Here is a 21791-nt window from a genome sequence, read left to right as displayed (position 1 = left end):
CAATGCCCATTGAACTCAATAATAACTGCATATGCAGTGAGCTCCCCCTAGTGGCAGCAAAAATAATTTCCATGTTTTTATGTTTCAATGTTTTGATTTTTTTTTTTAATTTTGAACTTGACCTAAGAATTATTACAGTTGTTTTGTACAGTGCAAGGGAACTGGTAAAACAAGCATTCTGCTGTCTTGTATCATTAGACATTTGATACTGCATACAGTGTTGGATAGGTTTGCTCTTTAGTATATATATTTCTCATCTTTTTATTTCTCCTGAAAACAACGTGTATTTCAGATTGAATGGCCATTTAACAGCGACTATTGAAATAGTCCTGCAGATACTTTTCTGTGTGGAAAGGTCAAAAGTAGATTTATTCAACAAGGCGCTTTGTGTAATGGGTTGTAGTCATCAGTGCTCCACTACAATTTCTATAGGAGTTTGGGGGATGATGGGAATGTGAATTACGAAGCAATCAGTGTGCTTTCTATCCATTTGTCGCATTGCCAGTGTGTTACATTGGGGATTCAGATGTGATTGGACTGTGTCAGCACTTCTTTTATATAAACCTCAAGCGATCGCTGCTGACCAATTACCATTCTCCCTGCTTAGTGTTGAAGTATTTGTAGCAATAGAAATTTAGCTGAATGCGCTATTTTTTCATACAGCTGTAATGTTTAGATAGGAAATTGAAGCAGATGAATTCGTATTCCATAAAAGCAAGGATGTAGAAAAGGTAGCAGTCGCACACGGCCCTGGTGCCTGGGGGGGGGGGGCTAATGGCGCCTCTGCCACATCAATATTAGAAATGGCACATGGTAGATGGTGGTACATGGTACAGATTTTGCTTTGGGGCCCAGGAGGGCACGATCTACCTGTAATCGATGACATCTAGATGTGATCGATGACAGGTGGATTCTGCATGTCAGAGACATGCAGGACCCGTTATCACCGAAGCCGTCAGTCCTGCAGACCTGACGGATTTGAGTTTGATACATAGAAGCTGTATCACAAAAAGTAAAAAAGTTGTTTCAAATAACATGATACATTGTTTTATTAAAAAAATGTGCAAATGTTTACATAGCCTTTAAGTTACGCATCTTCAATGTTAGGGTACAGCAGAGAGGTAAATACAACCATGGGTGTCTTCGGGTTGTCAGTGGTCCATTAGGATGGAGAAAATAACTTCCTTTCTCTGCCCGCAAGTGTGTGCCGGCTGCATCCTATTGCCAGGCTTCCACAATGGGTAAGAAGTGACAAGGAGCCTGAGGGAGTTTTATCTACTGCCGTTTCATAGAGACGAGGACATTCAGCGCTTTACCCTCCTGTACTGCTTTACAGTGACTAAACGGCTTCATTCAGTGACTGCAAGGAGATCTTCTGCAGAGACATCACAATGTCAATAACTGGTCAAATAAAGGTACACCATGACAGTATTTTTCTAGGACTTAGGCCTCATGCACACGACCGTGCTCGTAATTACGAGCACGGCCGGCCACGGGCAGCCGGCCGTTTTTCCGAGCCGTGCTCCCATTATAAAGTATAGTAGCACGGCCCGTAAAATAAAAAAATAGAACATGTTCTATCTTTTTAACGGCATGGGCACCTTCCCGTGAGAAAACGGGAAGGTACCCGTGGCCAACAGAAGTCTATGGGCCCGTTATTTCGGGTCGTAATTACGACCCGTAGTAACGGGTGTTTTTACGGTCGTGTGCATGAGGCCTTAGGCAGTCCACGTACACAATATATTTATTTTTATTTATTTTTAAAAAAAAAGGAAATTGTGTGGATCCAAGTCATGCATAAACAATATACTAGCTAGCGTGAATAGTATTTAGGATACAGATCTTGATGGGGAAGGTGCTTTGGATCCATGGCCCCATGACATGTCCGAACAGCCGCACCGCAGTTGCAGACTTCTTGATGGTTACCTCACTCATTGATGTCTTCACATAAGGGAAGGATAGTAGAAATGTTTTTCACATTTCCTTTGTAGTAATGGAGTTTTTATATAATGCTTTTCATTGTCCTCTTTTAATTGTTTTGGAATTCTATAGAGGACATTGTGATCATAGTCTTGGCTGCAACCCGTCAGTAGTGATGATTATTGGATTATGATCATTCTGGAAATGAACCTCTGCTCACTAGAATATATACACCACTGTCCCAGACGGCACAATCCTACAGTCGGCGATCGGTCTGGCTTTGATCATGCTTTGTGGAATTAGGCTAAGAATGTATAAAATTTCCTGTAATAACAGGCCATAGATGACCACAGGGATATGGAGAAGTGTAAACATATCTGAATCACGTCTCCCTTTTGGATCCCTCCTGCATTAATTTTGTTTTGTCTAGGAAGAACGTTTGGCAGCAGAGCTCGCGGACCATGCGGTATTAAACAATTATATCTTGCTATAAATATTGGATGTTGTGCTGTGACTGCCAAGTGTTTTGCTGTCAGATGTGTATTAAACAATAGCTAAAAATACTCCAAATTTTGACTTCGTTCTTAATAATTTAAGTCTTCCAAAAATTTCAAAACAACAACAACTACTGCTAGATAAAGAAATATCACTAGAAGAGCTAAAAGAGACTCTTTATTTATTTCCAAGTCCCCAGCGTCCGACAGCATACCTTATAATGTGAACATTTACTTACCCCATAGCTTACAGTATTTAAAGACTCTGGAGATTAGGCAACTACCAATATCCATAAATAAGGCGATAATTCTTTTACTTTTAAGCAGGAGAAAGATTCTTATATCGTCCTTTATCTCCTTTGAATATGAATATTAAAATCTTGGAAAAGGTGCTCACAAAGAGACTGAGTAAAGTGATCAAATCAATAGTGAACGTTACAACATTAGAATTAGATTATATGGAAATATAGAATTAGCATTGCGTTTACCCGGGAATAAGGCGGTCTTTCCAGTGGACGCAACCGGTGCTCTGAGAAACGGTATCTAGATTCATTCATTTATAAATTGAATTCTTCTATTCCAATCCTACAACTCCGATCACTATTAGTGTAGCATGCACAGATCGTTTTAGTCTGTAGAGAATTTGGAACGAGGCAAGAGGACTCCTTTATATATCTTGTAATGCCTGGTGGAGGAGGGCGATCCATTCTGCCCAATTTGAAATTATATTTATTTGTTACACAACTGCAGCATTTCTATAATAGTAATGAATTTTCATTAAATAATTATCTGAAGGAGGAATGCAGACAACATAACTTTTAGGCCTTGTTCACACGGCGTCTAAAACACGTAAAAAAAATCTATGCTTTAAGCTTCCCTTTGACATCAATGGGAAAACGCATTGTAGTGCATATGTTTTTTTTTACGGTCGTGTGTTTAAAAAACGCGTTGTGTAATAACAGAAGTGTCAGGTCAATTCTTGGCACCGAAAATGCACCTAATTCCCATAGTCGAGGGGAGTCCTAATTACGCGTCCAAAAAAACGTGCCGAAAACGTAGCAAAAAAACGTGCCAAAAACGGCTGTACTTTAAAAAGCCCTTTGCAAAAAAGGTAGCGTTTGACGCGTTTACATGTCGTTTTTTTGTTTTAGCGCCCTGTGAACAAGGCCTGATAATGTTTTTGAACTATTGGAATCCTAAAAAATTCTGACTTAGAAACCACAGCATTAATGCACAAGGTGTCGGTTTGGTTACATATAAGGGAATTTGGGGCTTCAACTAAATAACCCCACTTTAGAGAAACACAAGAAAGAAAAAATATGAAATTTATGCCTTATTTGTATGTGACAATATTTTTTTATGACGTGTAGAAATAAAGCAGTGGATAAAAAAATAATTCTAGGTGATTTATCATATTTCACATAATGTAGGTAAGATCACTGATAAACATTAATATTATATATACACCATTAAACCATATATAAATAGTTAAATATTCTACGTATTGGGGTAGCTAATATGCCTATTTTTTGTGCTAAAATAAGGTTTGATTCACTTTAGTAATATTGTGCTTTATGGAAATCACAGTGTATAAATAATGCAATATAAATACATCTTTTATGTCATTCCGTTCCATTATCTAAACATGCTGACATGGCTAAGGCTATGTTTACATCATGTGTTTTGGCCTATGCGTAGCGTATAGGTCGGGAAAATCTCCTGACAAATGTTAAACATAGGATGTGATGGATGCCTAACAGTGGAATCAATCACCCATAGACCATAATTGCATTAGTTTAACGGATACGTCATGAACTCTCATGCCCTATACAGGACGTATAAGTTAAACGGATACCATTATAGTCTATGGATAATGGATGCCATTCTTGGGCTTCCTTCACAAGAATTAGTGACCCATGAACTATTATGAAGATGAGGAAGAAAAAAACAGATTGGTTTCCCAGCGCTGTCTTTTGTGAATAACAGAGAATAGTGATGACTAACGTTATAGTTATAATGGCATCCTCCATTGCTAAGTTGACAATCAAAACTGCGGGGATAGATAGGTGACAAACATCAGCTCGTTGGACCACTGGCCCTAAACGGATCCCTAGCTGCAGTCTCAACATTTTGGACAGGCACACCAGGGTGTTGTGCTCCTAGCACAACACCACAAGGTAAGCATAACCGCTTACCCCGTTGACCCCCTCCATAAGCAACATCAAGAGATGGTGCACTATGTGCGCTGCGAGTTCACTTTTTTTTTCCCTCCCAATTTAGATACCATAAACTATTATGGCAACCATTTAACATATATGTCATGAAAAGCCCATTACATACAATAAAGGAATGCCTGCGACATATGCCATCCAGTGGCATATGTCTCCCATAGACTGCCATGTTAAAAAAATGTATCCATTTTTTGTGGGATCCTGTTGTATAGAATAGAAAGATAAAATGCGCTATTCCATACTTCAAGAAAAAGTTATACTGACATACACCAGCTCGACGGAGAACAAAAGGACACTCTTTTTGCCTGTCAGAGTGTTTCCAACATACACACTAAACGTAGGGCCCAAACATGGGAAGATAATCTTGTTTACATATATACTATGGGCAAAATTATATGGACACCTAAGCATCACGTCTTTATTTGTTTGTTGAATGTGTCATTTCATAACCATAGACATTAATATGGAGTGTACTCTGCACTTAGGAATCTATGAGCGCTGTTTTCAGGACTTTTACAGACAGGGAACTGATTATTTCAGTTCCCTGTCACAGTACAGCTGATGGCACTGTTCACAGGAGCATGCTGTGCTATAAAACAGGGAACAAAAATAAACAGGCCATGGCATGGGTACAGCAAGCTTGGCCACCTCATAACTCAGTGGCCGAAGACTAGCAACAGCGGGAGAAGATAGGATGGAGGTTCATGGGGCCCCGTTCTAGAGGTAGGTGAAGGTCCCAGAGCTGGAACCAGCATCTATCGGACATGTATGGCATATCCTGTGGATATGTCATAAATGTCTGAGTCGGGAATATCCTTTTAGGTCTCCTGCACTGAATATTCGCTATGTGCTGCATATTAAACGGGAAACTCCAACCGAAACTAGAAGTTTTCCATGTGTCAGACTCTTACTGTAACTTTACATGGGGCAGATAGGAAGGGGCAAAATCACTGCAAATATGCAATTACTGTCCCACTATCCTCGATATGGTCTTTATATCTTACCACATTGTGACATGAATACATAGGGGAGATTTATCAAAACTGGTGCAAAGGAAAAATGGAGTAGTTGCCCATAGCTACCAATTAGTTTCACGCTCACATTTTTCAGGGGCCCTTTTGAAAATGAAAAAAGCAATCTTATTGGTTGCTCTTTGCAACTACTCCACTTTCCCATTGCGCAAGTTTTGTTAAATCAGCTCCATAGTTATGGAGTCCAACAGTATTTAATTACAAAAATATTACATTAATTATCTTTTTTCTTTCTAGCTCGGGGTTACATGGAGGAGACGGCATGTTAAAATCAGGACACGGTGGATATGCTGACATGAGACAAGTGCCAACTGTTGTTATTGAATGTGAAGATGATAAAGAAAATGTGCCTCATGAATCAAACTATGAAGACTCCTCATGCCTGTACTCAAGAGATGATGAAGAAGATGAGGATGAAGATGAGGAAGAAGACGATGATGATGATGATGATGATGACGATAGCTCACTATACACTAGTAAGTCCACAAGCTTTTAGACCAATTTAAGAAGTGTCCAGATCATACACTTTACAGTGACATTTGAGATGATATATCTCTGTACAGGGATAATAAAAATAGTGATGTCATAGCACATGGGTAATGGCCAAAGTGAAGTTACAGAACAGGAATAATAGTCCCAGTGATGTCACATACCAGGAATAGCAAATACTGTACATAGATTTCACAATGCATCTATAATAAACACTGTGAACCCATAGGAAGGGGTTATTGCACATGGTGTTATTATGGCAACAATGTGCACAGTGATGTCACGGAACACAGATAATAAACATAATGATGTAACAGCGAATGGCTAAGGGCCACAGTGATACTACTCCACGAGGATAAGAAACACCGCCTTATAATACACAGTCATTTTTACAGTGCAGAGGTAATGAACACAGTAACGGCACAGTACAAAGATAATTAATGCAGTGATAATGTAGACATTTATGTAACAGTACAGGAATAATAAACAGCGAGGTCACAGTACAGAGAATAAACACTGGTATCCCTTTGTGTGACCCTTAGGGCCGGGTGTGACAGCAACCTATTCAGCCGCTATAGTTACGCCACTTTTGTTAAATTCCAATAGTCTGCAGTCTCTACTGTCAACTGTAACATTTGTATTGACTTTTGTGTTTGGTTAACTCTAATATGCAGCAGAGTCAGATCAAGCAATGCCTCTTAATGAGCTTAAAAAAATAGTTGCAACTAGTTATGTACGTGCCCTGGCTCAGGAGAATATTTGTTTGTCGGGAACAGCCACATAGCACTAGCTAATGGGTGCAGGCGGCCGACTTCCGATTCCATCAAAACTACAGTAAGTGACCTCTGGGTGCCAGAAACAGCCGAGGTCACGTGACCTCTAGAGGGAGTCTCGTGATAATGCGGGATCTCTTTCAGAATTTTTCTGGTGGACATAAAGGAGGACGCGTGCTCGAAAGCCGTGTCATATTTTGTAAGAAATTCTCCACAGATTCCCCACAGCTTCCTTAACCGATTGCCAACCATCGACAGTATATATACGGCTGACGGTCTAGGTCCTTAAAACCAGCTCCATAGTGTGTCTACGGCGCAGATTTTAGCTATCTGCCTGAGCGATCAGGCATCTGAATATCGGCCTCCCCAGTTACAGGGGAAAAACAAGGTGTAAAAGAAAAAAAGAAATAAAATAAAGTCTCCCAAAGGTCTTTTCTGATGTTTGAGGGACAGACCATAATAATAAAAAGATAAAAGTAAGATAAAGTGCAAAAAAACTAAATAATAAATACACATAAATTACCCACCACAAAAAAACGTTACATGCGCCAATCATTGTTGTAACGCTAGCTCTGACCCAATTACCCTAAAATAGACATGTAATATATCAAAATTTATGGTAGACAATGATGATCACAAATAAAAGGTCTATTTTAGGGTAAAACTATATTATTACCAGAAAATTTTTAGCTGAAAAGTATAAAAGCATATATTTTTTTACAATTATTTTCAATCTATAAGCCTGAAAATGTGTATAAAATGGGGGGCGCTCGCGAGCTGCTAATCAAGATGGCCGCATGCTGAGGTAGCTCCGCGACTCCTGGGCACAACAGCTAACAAAAGCTAACTTTTGAGGTGAATCCCCTCGATATCTTACCCCTCTTTTCTTTTCGGAAGACCCTCTGCCCAGTTTGCTCATGGTTCGGAAGAGTATAGTGGGGCGAAAGGACTTAAAACCACCGGAGTCCTCCGTCCCTGCCCCCACACCTGAAAGTCAACTTCTCCCGCTATGTCGACCGTCTCTGAAGACGACATACAGGCCTCGTCTGAGCTCATTGCTGACTCCCAAGAGGACGGGACCCAGCTACCCGAACGCCAGTTTACCACCAGGGATGCCTCCCTGCTTCAAAAATGTAAGCAGCTCCTGCAGCAAGAACTGCAATTTACGGCCTCCAAGCTGTCCAGAGATCTTACTCGGGAGATACGTGAGCTGGGAGCCAGGACGAATGTCCTGGAAACCAAGATGGACGACACCATAGAAGTGTTAAATGCGCACGACGCTGAATTTGATTCGCTGCGGGCAGACTTGGATTCCACCATGCTCCGTTTGGAAGACTTTGAAAACCGTGCGCGGCGGGGAAACCTCTGAATTAGAGGTCTGCCTGAAACCTACGAGGACCTTAACTCCTCTATTACAGCTCTTTTCCAGGAGTTGTCGCCAGGTCTCCCTATCGACAGGCTGGAGATGGACCGGGTCCACAGATCACTCGGCCCTAAACGACAAGATGGCAAACCAAGGGACATAGTGGTGAAACTCCCCTACTACGCCACTAAAGAAACCCTGTCGCAAAAGGCCAGAGCTGCATCGACTCTGCTGTTTCAGGGTCACGAATACCAAATCTTTGCTGACCTTTCTCCGATCACCATACAAAAACGGCGGAGCATGAAAACTCTGCTGGCCCTCCTGCAACATCGCCAAATTAGATACCGCTGGGGATATCCTTTCAAGCTCCAATTCTCTTTGGACAACAAGTTTTACTCCGCCAGTTCGGCCGATGACCTCAAGCAAATTCTGGTCACCCTGCAACTTCTACCTGCGGATGCTGATCGATCGAGTCAACTTTCTCAAGCGCGCCGAGACAGGGCTCCGCTGCGCCCCATCTGGGACAGGGTGCCTCCCCGCGGACCGCCTGGGAGATCTGGAGCCATACCTGCCGTTCGCGACGATCCCGCCTGATGGATAAGTACTTTCTGCGTGATTCATCATGTGTAGTGGTCTGCACGACCTCCTTGTGTTTCTAATAAATTTGGAATGTTGCCAAGCTTCACTTACAGTGAACTATCTACAACGGAGATTGATCTCTGTATTGAGCAGTTAGCCTCATTAGGCGCAATATCTCGCTGTGATTTAAATTGTTTGCCGTTTATTGCACATACTGTATATTTGCCTTGTTCTAACCCTCTCTCCTTCCCTCCGCTCATGTGATTACCAATTCTCAATCTAGCCTGCCAGACATGCTTTGCCTTACCTCTCGGTGGCATTGCAGGTATGGCCCGCTGGGTATCAGTCTACACTGTTAACTGTTTTTATTGGCAACGACCGTGATTTGGCCTGCCTGGTGCTCACTTCCTCACAGTTTGGGGGTGGTGGGAGTCAGGCACGCTGCCTCGCGGCCTGTGATGTTTTACTATATGTGATTCTCTAATGTACCGCTTGGTAGCCCTGCTTTATTTCCTGTTTACTTGTGACATGGCGCGCCTAGTCCGCCGTCCAATGTAGTATGTTATTGGCTACCTTTGTTCTACGTTCTCTGTCCAAATGCTCCTGTCCAACTTTCTTTCTCTGCCGGAACTAAGTTCTTGGGTTCGCCTCAACGGAATGCCGTTACCACACCTTTGTGCCCAGGTGCTGGCGACCCCGGATTCTATAAGTAGTACTCCCCGTGCTACTGTCCACCCTTCTTTGCCTTTTTTGGGCACTTTCTACACCTCGATTTCTAAATGTATAATCTTTTCTATACCCCTTTTTATTTAATTTGTCTCTCCCCCCCTTCGTCCCTTCCTTTTTTCTCCCCCTGTCGGTCGGAGCTCCTTGCCGGATTACTAGACCCTCCATATGGCTCCTCCCGCCTTGAAAATACTCTCAATGTCCAGGGCTTCAATTCCCCACATAAACGCTCGAAGGCCTTTCATTTCTATAAGGCTTGTCACGCTGATATTGTTTGCCTTCAGGAAACCAGATTCTCTGTCACCTCTAGACCACAATATCTCAGCGCTCACTTCCCCGTCTTCCATGGCGCATGCGCTCATGAAAAGCGGCGAGGGGTAGTTATTGCCTTTAGAAAGAATCTTCCTTTTATTTGCGACACGGAAATTCTTGATCCCACTGGTCGCTATGTGATTGGCACATTATTTGATGTAGATGTGACCTTAGTAGGTTACTATGGACCTAATGACTTTCAAACAGGGTTCTTTTCTCACTTATTTAAATTGGTGGAGGCCAATCGACGGGGTCTCTTGGTAGTCATGGGCGACTCGAACCTGGTAATCAATCCCTCCGTGAATAAATCCCCAGCTCCAAATTCATCCACACCCCTCGCTCCCTCCTCTGAGTTTAGAGACATGCTACACCTACATGATCTTCACGACCTCTGGCGAGAACTCCATCCCACTACGAAAGATTTAACTTTTTACTCCAACCCCCATTCTTCATTTAGTCGCATTGACCACATATTCACATCCCAAAGATCTCTACCACTTTGCTCCACGGCTAAGATTTTAAGCACACCTTGGTCCGACCACAACCCCGTGGAGGTTTCTTTTTCTTCCCTGGTCCCACGGGGGCTCTCCTTTAACTGGCGTCTTAATGACTCCCTTTTGTCATCTAAAGATACTTTCGCACATGTTGAAGAGGCTGTTAAGGAATACTTTGACCTGAATGTGGGTTCTACGTCTTCCCCGATTATATTGTGGGAAGCGCATAAAGCTACACTGCGGGGGGGGGGGGCTCATTAGGTTGGTTTCAATTAGAAAGGAAGATAGCGGATTTATATCGTACATTAGAACAAAAAGAATGTACTTGGATACAGGACCCCTCGCTTGCTAATAAAACGTCAGTGGATGCCACTAAATTGGAGCTAGATCTTCTATTAACAGAGCAGGTAGAACGAAAGCTAAGATGGTCCAAGCAGCGCTATTATTCGCAAAGTAATAAACCGGGTAAACTCCTAGCTCGTCAATTGCGGGTTCCTGTCTCGCCAAAAGAACCTATTAGATTAAGGACAGCCTCAGGTACGGTTACAGCGGACCCCAACAAGATTACTTCTCTATTTCAAAATTTCCTCTCTAATTTATATTCCTCACCTCCACCACTTGACCCCTTGAGGGCTGAGGGCTTGTTTGCCAATCTGACCTTCCCGGATATCAGTCCCTCCAACCTTGAAGCCTTGGAGGCTGAGATATCCGAGACAGAGGTCCAGGCGGCCATCAAGGAGTTGAAACCCTGGAAATCTCCTGGTCTTGACGGTTTCTCCCCATTATATTATAAAAAAACTCTCCCCATTACTAACCCCGTATTTAACTCAACTCTTTAATGCTCTCAGAACTGGTGCAACCCCTCTCTCGCAAACCATCCATGCCCATATCGCTATGATCGCCAAACCCCAAAAGGACTCCCTCCAAATGACCAATTACAGACCAATATCCCTCTTAAACACCGATATTAAAATTCTGGCCAAAATACTGGCAACTAGAATTAACTGCTTCCTTGACGCGATTATCCATGGGGACCAAGCTGGCTTCGTCCCAGGCAGACAAACAAGTGACTGTACCAAGAGAGTTATATCTCTAATTCATGTGGCTCGCAAGAGGAATGTGGCTTCGATGCTCCTTTCGCTCGATATTCAAAAAGCCTTTGATACAATATCCTGGTCCTACATGGATTTCGCCTTGGGGAAGTGGGGCTTCGGAGGCCACTTTATGTCTTGGGTGCACGCCCTCTATTCTAATCCCACTGCGAAAGTTTATTATGCGGGATATCAGTCTGCTCCTTTCCCTATTGAACGAGGCACCAGACAAGGATGTCCTCTATCTCCTATTCTATTCATCCTGGCCCTTGAACCCCTGGCCATGATGATTCGTCAAAATCCGAACATCAGAGGATCGGAATTAGCGGGCGTGCACCACAAACTGTCTGTTTTCGCAGACGACATGCTACTCATGCTCTCCCAACCCATTATCTCCCTTCCCAACTTAAAGAGGCTCTGTCACCAGATTTTGCAACCCCTATCTGCTATTGCAGCAGATAGGCGCTGCAATGTAGATTACAGTAACGTTTTTATTTTTAAAAAACGAGCATTTTTGGCCAAGTTATGACCATTTTCGTATTTATGCAAATGAGGCTTGCAAAAGTACAACTGGGCGTGTTGAAAAGTAAAAGTACAACTGGGCGTGTATTATGTGCGTATATCGGGGCGTGTTTACTACTTTTACTAGCTGGGCGTTGTGTATAGAAGTGTCATCCACTTCTCTTCACAACGCCCAGCTTCTGGCAGTGCAGCACTGTGACGTCACTCACAGGTCCTGCATCGTGTCGGCACCAGAGGCTACAGATGATTCTGCAGCAGCATCGGCGTTTGCAGGTAAGTCGATGTAGCTACTTACCTGCAAATGCTGATGCTGCTGCAGAATCAACTGTAGCCTCTGGTGCCGACACGATGCAGGACCTGTGAGTGACGTCACAGTGCTGCACTGCCAGAAGCTGGGCGTTGTGAAGAGAAGTGGATGACACTTCTATACACAACGCCCAGCTAGTAAAAGTAGTAAACACGCCCCGATGTACGCACATAATACACGCCCAGTTGTACTTTTACTTTTCAACACGCCCAGTTGTACTTTTGCAAGCCTCATTTGCATAAATACGAAAATGGTCATAACTTGGCCAAAAATGCTCGTTTTTTAAAAATAAAAACGTTACTGTAATCTACATTGCAGCGCCTATCTGCTGCAATAGCAGATAGGGGTTGCAAAATCTGGTGACAGAGCCTCTTTAATGCAAACCCTATCTGACTTTGCTTCAATTTCAGGACTCGCTATAAACCCCACAAAATCTATTGCATTAAACATTAATCTTTCTCAGCAAACCCTACACTCACTATGTAGCCACTTTCCCTTCCAATGGGCCAGGCAATCATTGAATTACCTGGGTATTCACCTGACCTCCTCTTACGACCAGCTGTACTCTGCCAACTATCCCTCCCTTATTCGCTCTCTTACATCTTCTCTGACATCATGGCAATCCACCTATCTCTCGGGTTGGGCGCATATCTGCAGTCAAAATAACCATCCTCCCAAGGCTTCTTTACCTGTTCCAAACCCTGCCAGTCAAAGTCCCGCCACACATATATTACGTCTCCTTCAAAACCGTATTTCTTCTTTTATTTGGCGGGGCGCGCGTCCTAGAATATCCAGGTCTACTCTCTGCTCGCCGAAACTGGATGGGGGACTAGGTGTCCCTAACATTTCTAAATATTACCAAGCAGCTATGATAGCATCCTTAACTAAATTGCATGTTTCTGTGATTATGCCTCTATGGGTGTACCTGGATATTCCGGAGGTATCGCCAACCCCGATCCAATCTTTGCCCTGGTTGCCCACCTCCCTACGCTCTTCCCATGTCTCCCCCTCACTTGCTCACATTTTAACGGTTTGGGACTCCATCAAATACTCTAGCAGATTGATTTCTCCGCATCTTCCCCTCATCTCTCTGTGGCATAACCCTCTGTTCTTTCCAGGCGCAGACAACTACGACGCCTTTAAGTGGTGGTGGTCGAGCGGCATACTTAGAATTCACCACCTTCTCACGCCCTCTCACTCTCGGATTCTCTCGTTCTGTGAACTCCAGACCTCTAAGCAGATTCCTAGTGGCGAGTTGTTCAGATATCTGCAGCTCAAGAACTGGATTACTTCTCTCCTCCACAACAAGGCTGCCTCTGACTCTTGCTCTCAGTTCGAGAGAATCTGTGAAACCTGCCCAAACACTAGAGGGGTCATATCTGTCTTATATAAATGGCTCCTTAGCAACCCTACACCTGTTCCTCATACATATGTGGACCAATGGCATCGGGACTTGGGGACGACGCTCGAACTAGCAGAGTGGCGTAATATTTGGAACATAGTTTCGCATTGTTCTATTAACACGAATATTCTAGAATCGGCCTATAAAGTCATGATGCGGTGGTACCTGGTCCCTAGCCGAATTGCGCATGCATTTCCCGCTTACCCTGACTCATGCTTTGATGGCTGCCCCGCGCCCGGTGACATGCTCCACATATGGTGGTCTTGCCTTAGGCTCACTAGATTCTGGAGCAGGGTTTTTGGTCTTGCCCAGAGTCTGTTTGGTATAATTTTACATAAAGACCCCAAGTTAGCTCTCCTTCACCTCAAACCCCCTGAGCTAACGCATACGCAATTTTGGTTGTTTTCTTACATCCTTTTGGCTGCTAAAATGACTATTGCCCACTCTTGGAAAAAACACTCTGTTATCTTTGCATGTGTCAAAACCAGAATGGACCAAATATTTGTGACTGAAAAGCTTACCAGTATCTTACTGGATAGGGTTGCTAGCTTCGAGTCGCTCTGGCTGCCCTGGATCACTTACGCCTACTCCCACTTGCCTACCGCTATGATCACGGCTTATTAAATTCAACGACTTTTTTCTTCCTAGATCTCCGACTGACCCTCCCCCCTTACCTCTCCCGTTTTTCCGTCCCCCCCCCCCTTTTTTTTCAATTCCTTCTATCCAATTTCTACATTGGTTTTTTTTATTGGGTGTCATTACCACTACAGCCATGGCTGTTTGACATATTGTCTAGATCACTGCTATATTAATCGCTGTGTGTAACGTACTTTTCTTTTGTGTTCACGCCATACAGTCCTTTATTTTGTTGTAAAAATCTCAATAAAAAGTGTTGAAAAGAAAATGTGTATAAAATGCTAAAAAAAAAAAGAAAAGAAACCTGCATTGTCTACAAAAAAACATTGCAAGCACGTCGCTAGCCCAACAAATAAAAAAGTCATAGCCAGTGGCGTAACTACCGCCGTAGCAGCAGTAGCGGCTGCTACGGGGCCCGCGGCATGAGGGGGCCCGTGTCGCCCGCCGGCACGGGCCCCCACCATGGCCGGAGGCTCCGCTAGCAGCCGCTATGGCTGCTACAGCGGGACGCCACTGAACAGTACGGCAGAGCAGGGAGGTATCTCCCCGCTCTGCCATTAAACAAAAGACATGTATCCCCTATCCACAGGATAGGGGATACATGTGTGATCGCTGGCATTGATAAGGAGAACGGGGGACTGAAAGTCCCCCAAGTTCTCCATCACAAACCTCGGACTTCCGGGGTCTGTGTCGGCAGCTTCGTAGAAATGAATGGAGCGCCGGACACAGACGCCGGAAGTCAGAGGTTAGTCATGGAGAACTTCAAGGGACTTTCAGTCCCCCGTTCTCCCTATCGCTGCCAGTGATCACACATATATCCCCTATCCTGTGGATAGGGGATACATGTCTTTTATTAGGACACACTGTAGGTCAAATTTTTTTGGGAGGGGAGACGCTGTATGGCGTTCCCTACAGGGGGGTGACGCTGTATGTCGTTCCCTACAGGGGGGTGACGCTGTATGGCGTTCCCTACAGGGGGGGACGCTGTATGGCGTTCCCTACAGGGGGGGGACGCTGTATGGCGTTCCCTACAGGGGGGGGACGATGTATGGCGTTCCCTACAGGGGGGGGACGATGTATGGCGTTCCCTACAGGGGGGGACGATGTATGGCGTTCCCTACAGGGGGGGGGACTCTGTATGGCGTTCCCTACAGGGGGGGGCTGTATGGAGTTCCCTACAGGGGGGGGAACGCTGTATGGCGTTCCCTACAGGGGGGGCTGTATGGCGTTCCCTACAGGGGGGGCTGTATGGCGTTCCCTACAGGGGGGGCTGTATGGCGTTCCCTACAGGGGGGGGCTGTATGGCATTCCCTACAGACCCCCCCCCTGTAGGGAACGCCATACAGACTCCCTGTAGGTAACGCCATACAGTCCCCCCTGTAGATAACGCCAGACAGCCCCCTCTGTAGGGAACGCCATACAGCCCCCCCCCGTAGATAACGCCATACAGCCCCCCCTCTAGATAACACCATACAGCCCCCTCTGTAGATAGCGCCATACAGTCCCCCTGTAGATAGCGCCATACAGCCCCCCTGTAGATAGCGCCATACAGCCCCCCCTGTAGATAGCGCCATACAGCCCCCCTGTAGATAACGCCATACAGTCCCCCTGTAGATAACGCCATACAGCCCCCCCCTGTAGATAACGCCATACAGAGTCCCCCTGTAGATAACGCCATACAGAGTCCCCCCTGTAGATAACGCCATACAGCCCCCCCTGTAGATAACGCCATACAGCCCCCCTGTAGATAACGCCATACAGAGTCCCCCCTGTAGATAGCGCCATACAGTCCCCCTGTAGATAACGCCATACAGCCCCCCCTGTAGATAGTGCCATATAGCCCCCCCTGTAGGTAACGCCATACAGTCCCCCCCTGTAGGGAACGCCATACAGCCCCCCCGTAGATAACGCCATACAGCCCCCTCTGTAGATATCTACAAAGGGGGCTGTATGGCGTTATCTACAGGGGGGCTGTATGGCGTTATCAAAAGGGGGGGTTTGTAAAAAAGGCACTATCTACAAGGGGGGGGGTTGTGTGACACCCGGGGGAGGGGGGCCCCAGTCAAAAGTTTGCTATGGGGCCCAGTCTTTCCTAGTTACGCCCCTGGTTATAGCCGTTTAACTAACGCGTGATAAAAATGGCTAAACGGTGTCTGGTCCTGAAGGCTCAAAATAGCCTGGGCCCGAATCGGATAAAAGAATAAGGGATGTGTCACACTCCTCTGCATCCTCCTCTGAAGATGAGGCAATATTTAGAAAAAGGCTTATAACCCCAGCAAAGATAGGGCTTTACACTCCCCTCAGTCTGGTTTAGAGTCTGAGTGGAGAAATGTACTTAATGCCCACTTGCCTCGTTTGAGGTTCATTGAGAGGGCAGAAGGAGTGGTCTTTGGCCAAATAAATATTAACCCCTCCATCAGCACGGCAGCTCATTTAAAGAGGATCTGTCACTAGTTTATTAATTCCCTATCTCTTAACTGATCTAATAATCTCCATGTTGCTGATAACGTCTGTGTGATTTGTTTTAAAAAAATGTTTATTATTTGCAAAGTTATGACCATTTTTCTAAATCTGGTATTGTGGCGCTAATAGCCAAATAGGAGGTGACTCTTCTTTTCACTCTGGGCGGTGGAATGTTTTCTGTATGACGCTGTCCAATCAGCTTACAGCTTCTCCTCTTCCCTGCCCAGCAACACAGTGTGATCATATAGTATACAGCTTCCATTCCCTACTGTGCTTTTAACTGGTGATATCTCCAGTTGATTCATAGCAGAAATTAGATTAGAATCTCAACTTTCACATGACACCAGAATCGCTGCTCTAGGTGGTCCACAGCCCGAGATATGGCTATTTTAAATGATCCCCCTTTTCTCCAGCCTCACTCTCTCATACTGTGTGAAGCAGCTTGATGCTGATAGGACAGCACCAGTGGCTGTGAGGTAGCTTCACCTCAGGAGAATCGCTGCTGTTGCCTACCAGTTGTCTTATAAAGACTTATTTGCATATTTAGAAAAAAGCTCATAACTTTTAACATAATAAACATTTTGGGACACACTGCCACACAGCCCCCTGTAGATGGTGCTCCACACTGCCCCCAGTAGATATTGCCATACACTGCTCTGTGTAGATGATGCCACAGTGCCCCCTGTAGATAGTGCCACATGGCCCCCTGTAGATAGTGTCACAGTGCCCTATGTAGATAATACCACAGTGCCCTCTGTAGATAATACCACAGTGCCCTCTGTAGATAATACCACAGTGCCCTCTGTAGATAGTGCCACACTCCCCCTGTAGATAGTGCCACACTGCCCCCTGTAGATATTGCCACACTGCCCCTGTAGATATTGCCACATAGCCCCCTTTAGATGATGCCACACAGCCCCCTGTAGATAATGCCACACAGCCCCCTGTAGATGATGCCACACAGCCCCCCTGTAGATGATGCCACACAGCCCCCCTGCATATGATGCCACACATCCCCCCTGCAGATGATGCCACACATCCTCCTGTAGATGATGCCACACACACCCCCTTGTAGACTGTGACACACACCTCTCTGTAGATAGTGCCACATACTCCCCCTGTAGATACTGCCACCCCCTCCCTCCTTCCATGTAGATCCAGTAACGGAATCCCCGGTCAGAGCATCGGCAATGCTCTGGCCGGGGATTTCGGCGCTGCAGGAGGAGCCCCTGACTTCACTGTCCATACATGGACAGTGACGTTGTCAGTGGCTCCCTCTATGAGCGGAATCTCCGGCCATAGTGTCGGCACTGCCCTAGCCGGGGATTCCTTTGCAGGAGGTGCCCCTGATGTCACTGCCCTTATATGGACAGTGAAGTTGGGCTCCTAGCGCACCGGAATACCCGTCCAAAGCACCGCCGACGCCCTGGCTGGGGATTCTGCTCATAGAGGGAGCCCCTGACTTCACTCTCCATTTAAGGGCAGTGACGTCAGAGGCACCTCCTGCAGCGGAATCGCCGGCCAGGGCGTCGGCAATGATTTGGGCTGGGATTCCACTCCAGGAGTGAATGGCAGAGAAGGAAGCGGATAGTTTCCTCCTCTGCCATAGTATTCAATTATATCTGCGTCCTGAGATAAAATTGAATGTAGCAGTTGCCGGGACAAGTCCCGGGACAGTAATTTGTCGGGACTGTCTCTTTTTTTTTTTAAATTTAATTTTTTAATGTTATTTTTCAGCAAAACAAACATAAGGAAAAAAACAAATTAGTTTTAACATACATATCTAATATACTTTTTTATCTTATCCACTAATCAACCAGTACAATAAAAGAGAAAGAAAAGAAAAAAAAAGAAAAAGAAGAGAAAAAGAAGAGAAAAGAAAGGAGAAAGAATGCAAAATACAAGCAAGGCAGTTACGATTTTTTTCCCCGAAAATTTGCCTACGTTTTAGACTGTCTCTTTGCAACTATGTGTAACCATCGGGGCGAGCACGGACTGAGGCATAACATGAATGCAGAGAGAGTAGAAGGATGAGGGGGCGTGTACTAGGAGAGACGACGTTCCGTCTCTTTGCTTAGCCAGCACTTCCGGCTGAGCAGAGGCACGCGCGTCATCCACTACGTTTACAGGCAGTAGGACCAGAGGCGGAGCTCTGAAGAGCTCATGAAACATCCGCCCTCCCCACTGCCTGTATACGTCGTTGATGACACGCTGTGCCTCTGCTCAGCCGGAAGTGCTGGCTGAGCAAAGCCACGGAACATCACAGGAAATAAAAAAAAATTACACTAGCTGCGGTCACGTGACCGCAATGTAGAAATAAGTAACGGTGGCACAATTAAACGCATTGTACATTCAAAAATTAATTGTGAATGGCACATTAAGTTAAAACATAAATAAAATGTAATCCTGCCAACCCCTTTAAATGGCTACTGAAATCCAAAAAGTTCTGATTCGAAAATACATGTTCTTGATAGAGATAGACATAAGGGACGCTGTTTCACTGGTATGTTATGGTGTTTGGTCTCCCCAGCGCACCTTACACATTTTCAAGACTGATGACATTTTTTGTTACGCACCTAAGAGTGTCAGGGGTGGCTTGCCTCATCTACCTAGCTGACTTACTGGTATTTCATATAACTGAAAAGCGCAAACACCATAAACAAGGTTTTTCCATAAACGTGGAAAAGCCAGTCCTTGCCCCCACAAGATCCTTGACCTTTCCGAGGATTTGTGATAAACAAGGTCTCATTCACCTTGGGGATTCCAGACAAAAATGGTCAAAGGCAGCAGACCATGTTGCAAGAGCGTTAAACAAGGAGAGAGTAGATTTGAGAGAACACGCCAGCTTGATCGGGAAACTGGTGACAATGCAGCCAGGTTTCAGAACAGCTTTTATCAGGTGCTGCCAGATGCAGTTCTGGTTATGCGCTCTTTAGTGGGGCACAAACTGGAACACAAGTTCAGTTTGCCTCAAAAAAGTCAGACAAGAGATGGAAAGGATCCTCCTTCTGGATCCTCCCCTTCCTTGACCGGTCCGGCAGAGGCCTCCAGACATCACGATAACATCGGATGCTTCTCTGATGGCATGGGGAGCCTTCTCTCTCAACAAAGCAGTGAGAGGGAGGTATTATAGCAGAGTTTCAGAACTGGTATTCTGGAAGAGGCTCTAACTTGAGGGACATGCCTGATTTAAAGGCTGCCCTTGAGTTTCTGGCTCAGAAATTCTGGGAAGGCTTATCATATAAAATCCAGACCGCCTTATCACAGAGCCTCAGCGAATCCCCCTAAGGGGTTGGATACTTTCAGCCATGAAGAGTGCAGGTTTCAATACTACACTCTTCTAGGTTCATTCCATCAGGAGAGCGGCTTCCTCAAGAGCTGTAGCCAGAGGAGTTCCTCTTTTCACTATTCTCAAAGCTGCAAGGTGGCCCTCTGGGAGAACCTTTGTGAAATTCTACTGGCATCCATTAGAAAATGAACACCTAGAATTTATGAGAGCTACCAACCAAAATAAAAAAAAATAGGGACGTGCCCCCCCCCCCCCCCCATTGCTGGTCAGAATCCTGGGATAGCCTTTTCTGAGACCAAGAAGTGGAGGGCACTAGCGCTACTACATCAGTCAAGAGAGGTTGGAGACCACTTTCTACTGCACAAGCATGTGCAGGATATGCGCTGAATACATTCATATAGTCTCGTTTCGGTTGCGTATGCGTTTAGTTTTGCCGTTGCCTGTAAGGAAGATTGCAGGAGCTTGTTATGGTGATATAAACTTGTTGAAGATCTCAGGACTCTGCATGCTGTTTTTGACAGTAGTTTAGAGTTTTTGAGAGTTCAGGATTAAGAAGCCATCAAGCCTCCTACAAAAATTCTGAAGGAGTTCCTGTGTCGCAAGAATCCCTGTAGAGGTCACATGATCGCAGCTGCCACCGGCACACGGTGGACACTTAGCTCCAACTAAATCAGCCTTCACCCATTACCTGTTGCTAAATGGCTGTCCTAATCACTAGAACAAAAACCGTTTGCAGATCGTAGATTCCTTCAAACGACTTTATCACCTTTTACACCATACGGTCACAGCGATAGTGACTACAGTGATTGAATCTCATTTCTGATGGATCTGGCAATTTGCTAACATTTTTAGATTTATTTTTTTTGTATCTTATACATTTTTGTGCACTTAGGACATGCTAGCCTGACAGTAACTTTTTATTTTCTTATTTCCTAAGGTTCACTGGCATTAAAGGTTCTCAGGAAAGATTCTTTGGCGATCAAGTTAAGCAACAGACCCTCCAAGAGAGAGTTAGAGGAGAAGAACATCCTGCCCGTGCAGACAGATGAAGAGAGACTGGAACTGCGGCAGCAAATTGGGACTAAGCTTATTAGGTAGGTTCTTTTTTATTGCTCCAATCTTTATATTGTAAAGTCTAATGCAAATGATGCTAATGAATTATTCTATGATGTGGTTTTATTTGATATGGCGGCACTCATGCCCCTCACCTGTCATTATAACTCTTGAGGTGGTCACATCACTACTCAGCTAGAGGTATACTTTGTATCCTAAGTTATCACATTAGGTAAATCAAAGTTCAACTACCAGACATTGGAAAAATATTTGCCATCGTTGCACTACACAAAGCAGTATTTCATCACAGTGAATTTTGCAAGAATTGTAGTGAGCGTCATATAAGTGACATCCTGCAGCTTTACCTTAAACACATGAGCTGTTAATATCACAAGACGTATAAAATCGGGCATTTCCCACTTAGGCATTTATTTCAATAAGATGATTCCAGCATGGGAATATGTCAGCTGTGGTATCTCCATGGTTACTTATTTATAGTCATTTATTCCTGTTATTCTTATTTTTATTTTTTTAAGAAGACTTAACTTGATGAACTCTATTGATGTACTTTCCTTACCTCCCACTATTCATTCTAGCTACATGGAGATTGTATACA

The 21791-nt window shown here is 44.7% G+C and overlaps 1 protein-coding gene across 8 annotated transcripts in view; it reads left to right on the top strand.

The window, feature by feature from the left end:
* Positions 1 to 21791, top strand: part of PHACTR1 (phosphatase and actin regulator 1) — a 376244-nt gene that overhangs the window by 335366 nt on the left and 19087 nt on the right. For all 8 annotated transcript variants that reach the window (XM_075826626.1, XM_075826623.1, XM_075826629.1 and 5 more), the window contains 2 exons: positions 5914 to 6152; positions 21060 to 21216. In XM_075826626.1, coding sequence (XP_075682741.1) covers positions 5914 to 6152; positions 21060 to 21216 — 396 coding nt within the window. The remainder of the gene's footprint in view (positions 1 to 5913; positions 6153 to 21059; positions 21217 to 21791) is intronic.

Source organism: Rhinoderma darwinii, chromosome 5 (assembly GCF_050947455.1).
Source record: "Rhinoderma darwinii isolate aRhiDar2 chromosome 5, aRhiDar2.hap1, whole genome shotgun sequence".
NCBI lineage: Eukaryota > Metazoa > Chordata > Amphibia > Anura > Rhinodermatidae > Rhinoderma > Rhinoderma darwinii.
The sequence above is the reverse complement of the archived record's forward strand: the minus strand, read 5'-3'. Positions and strand labels throughout refer to the sequence as shown.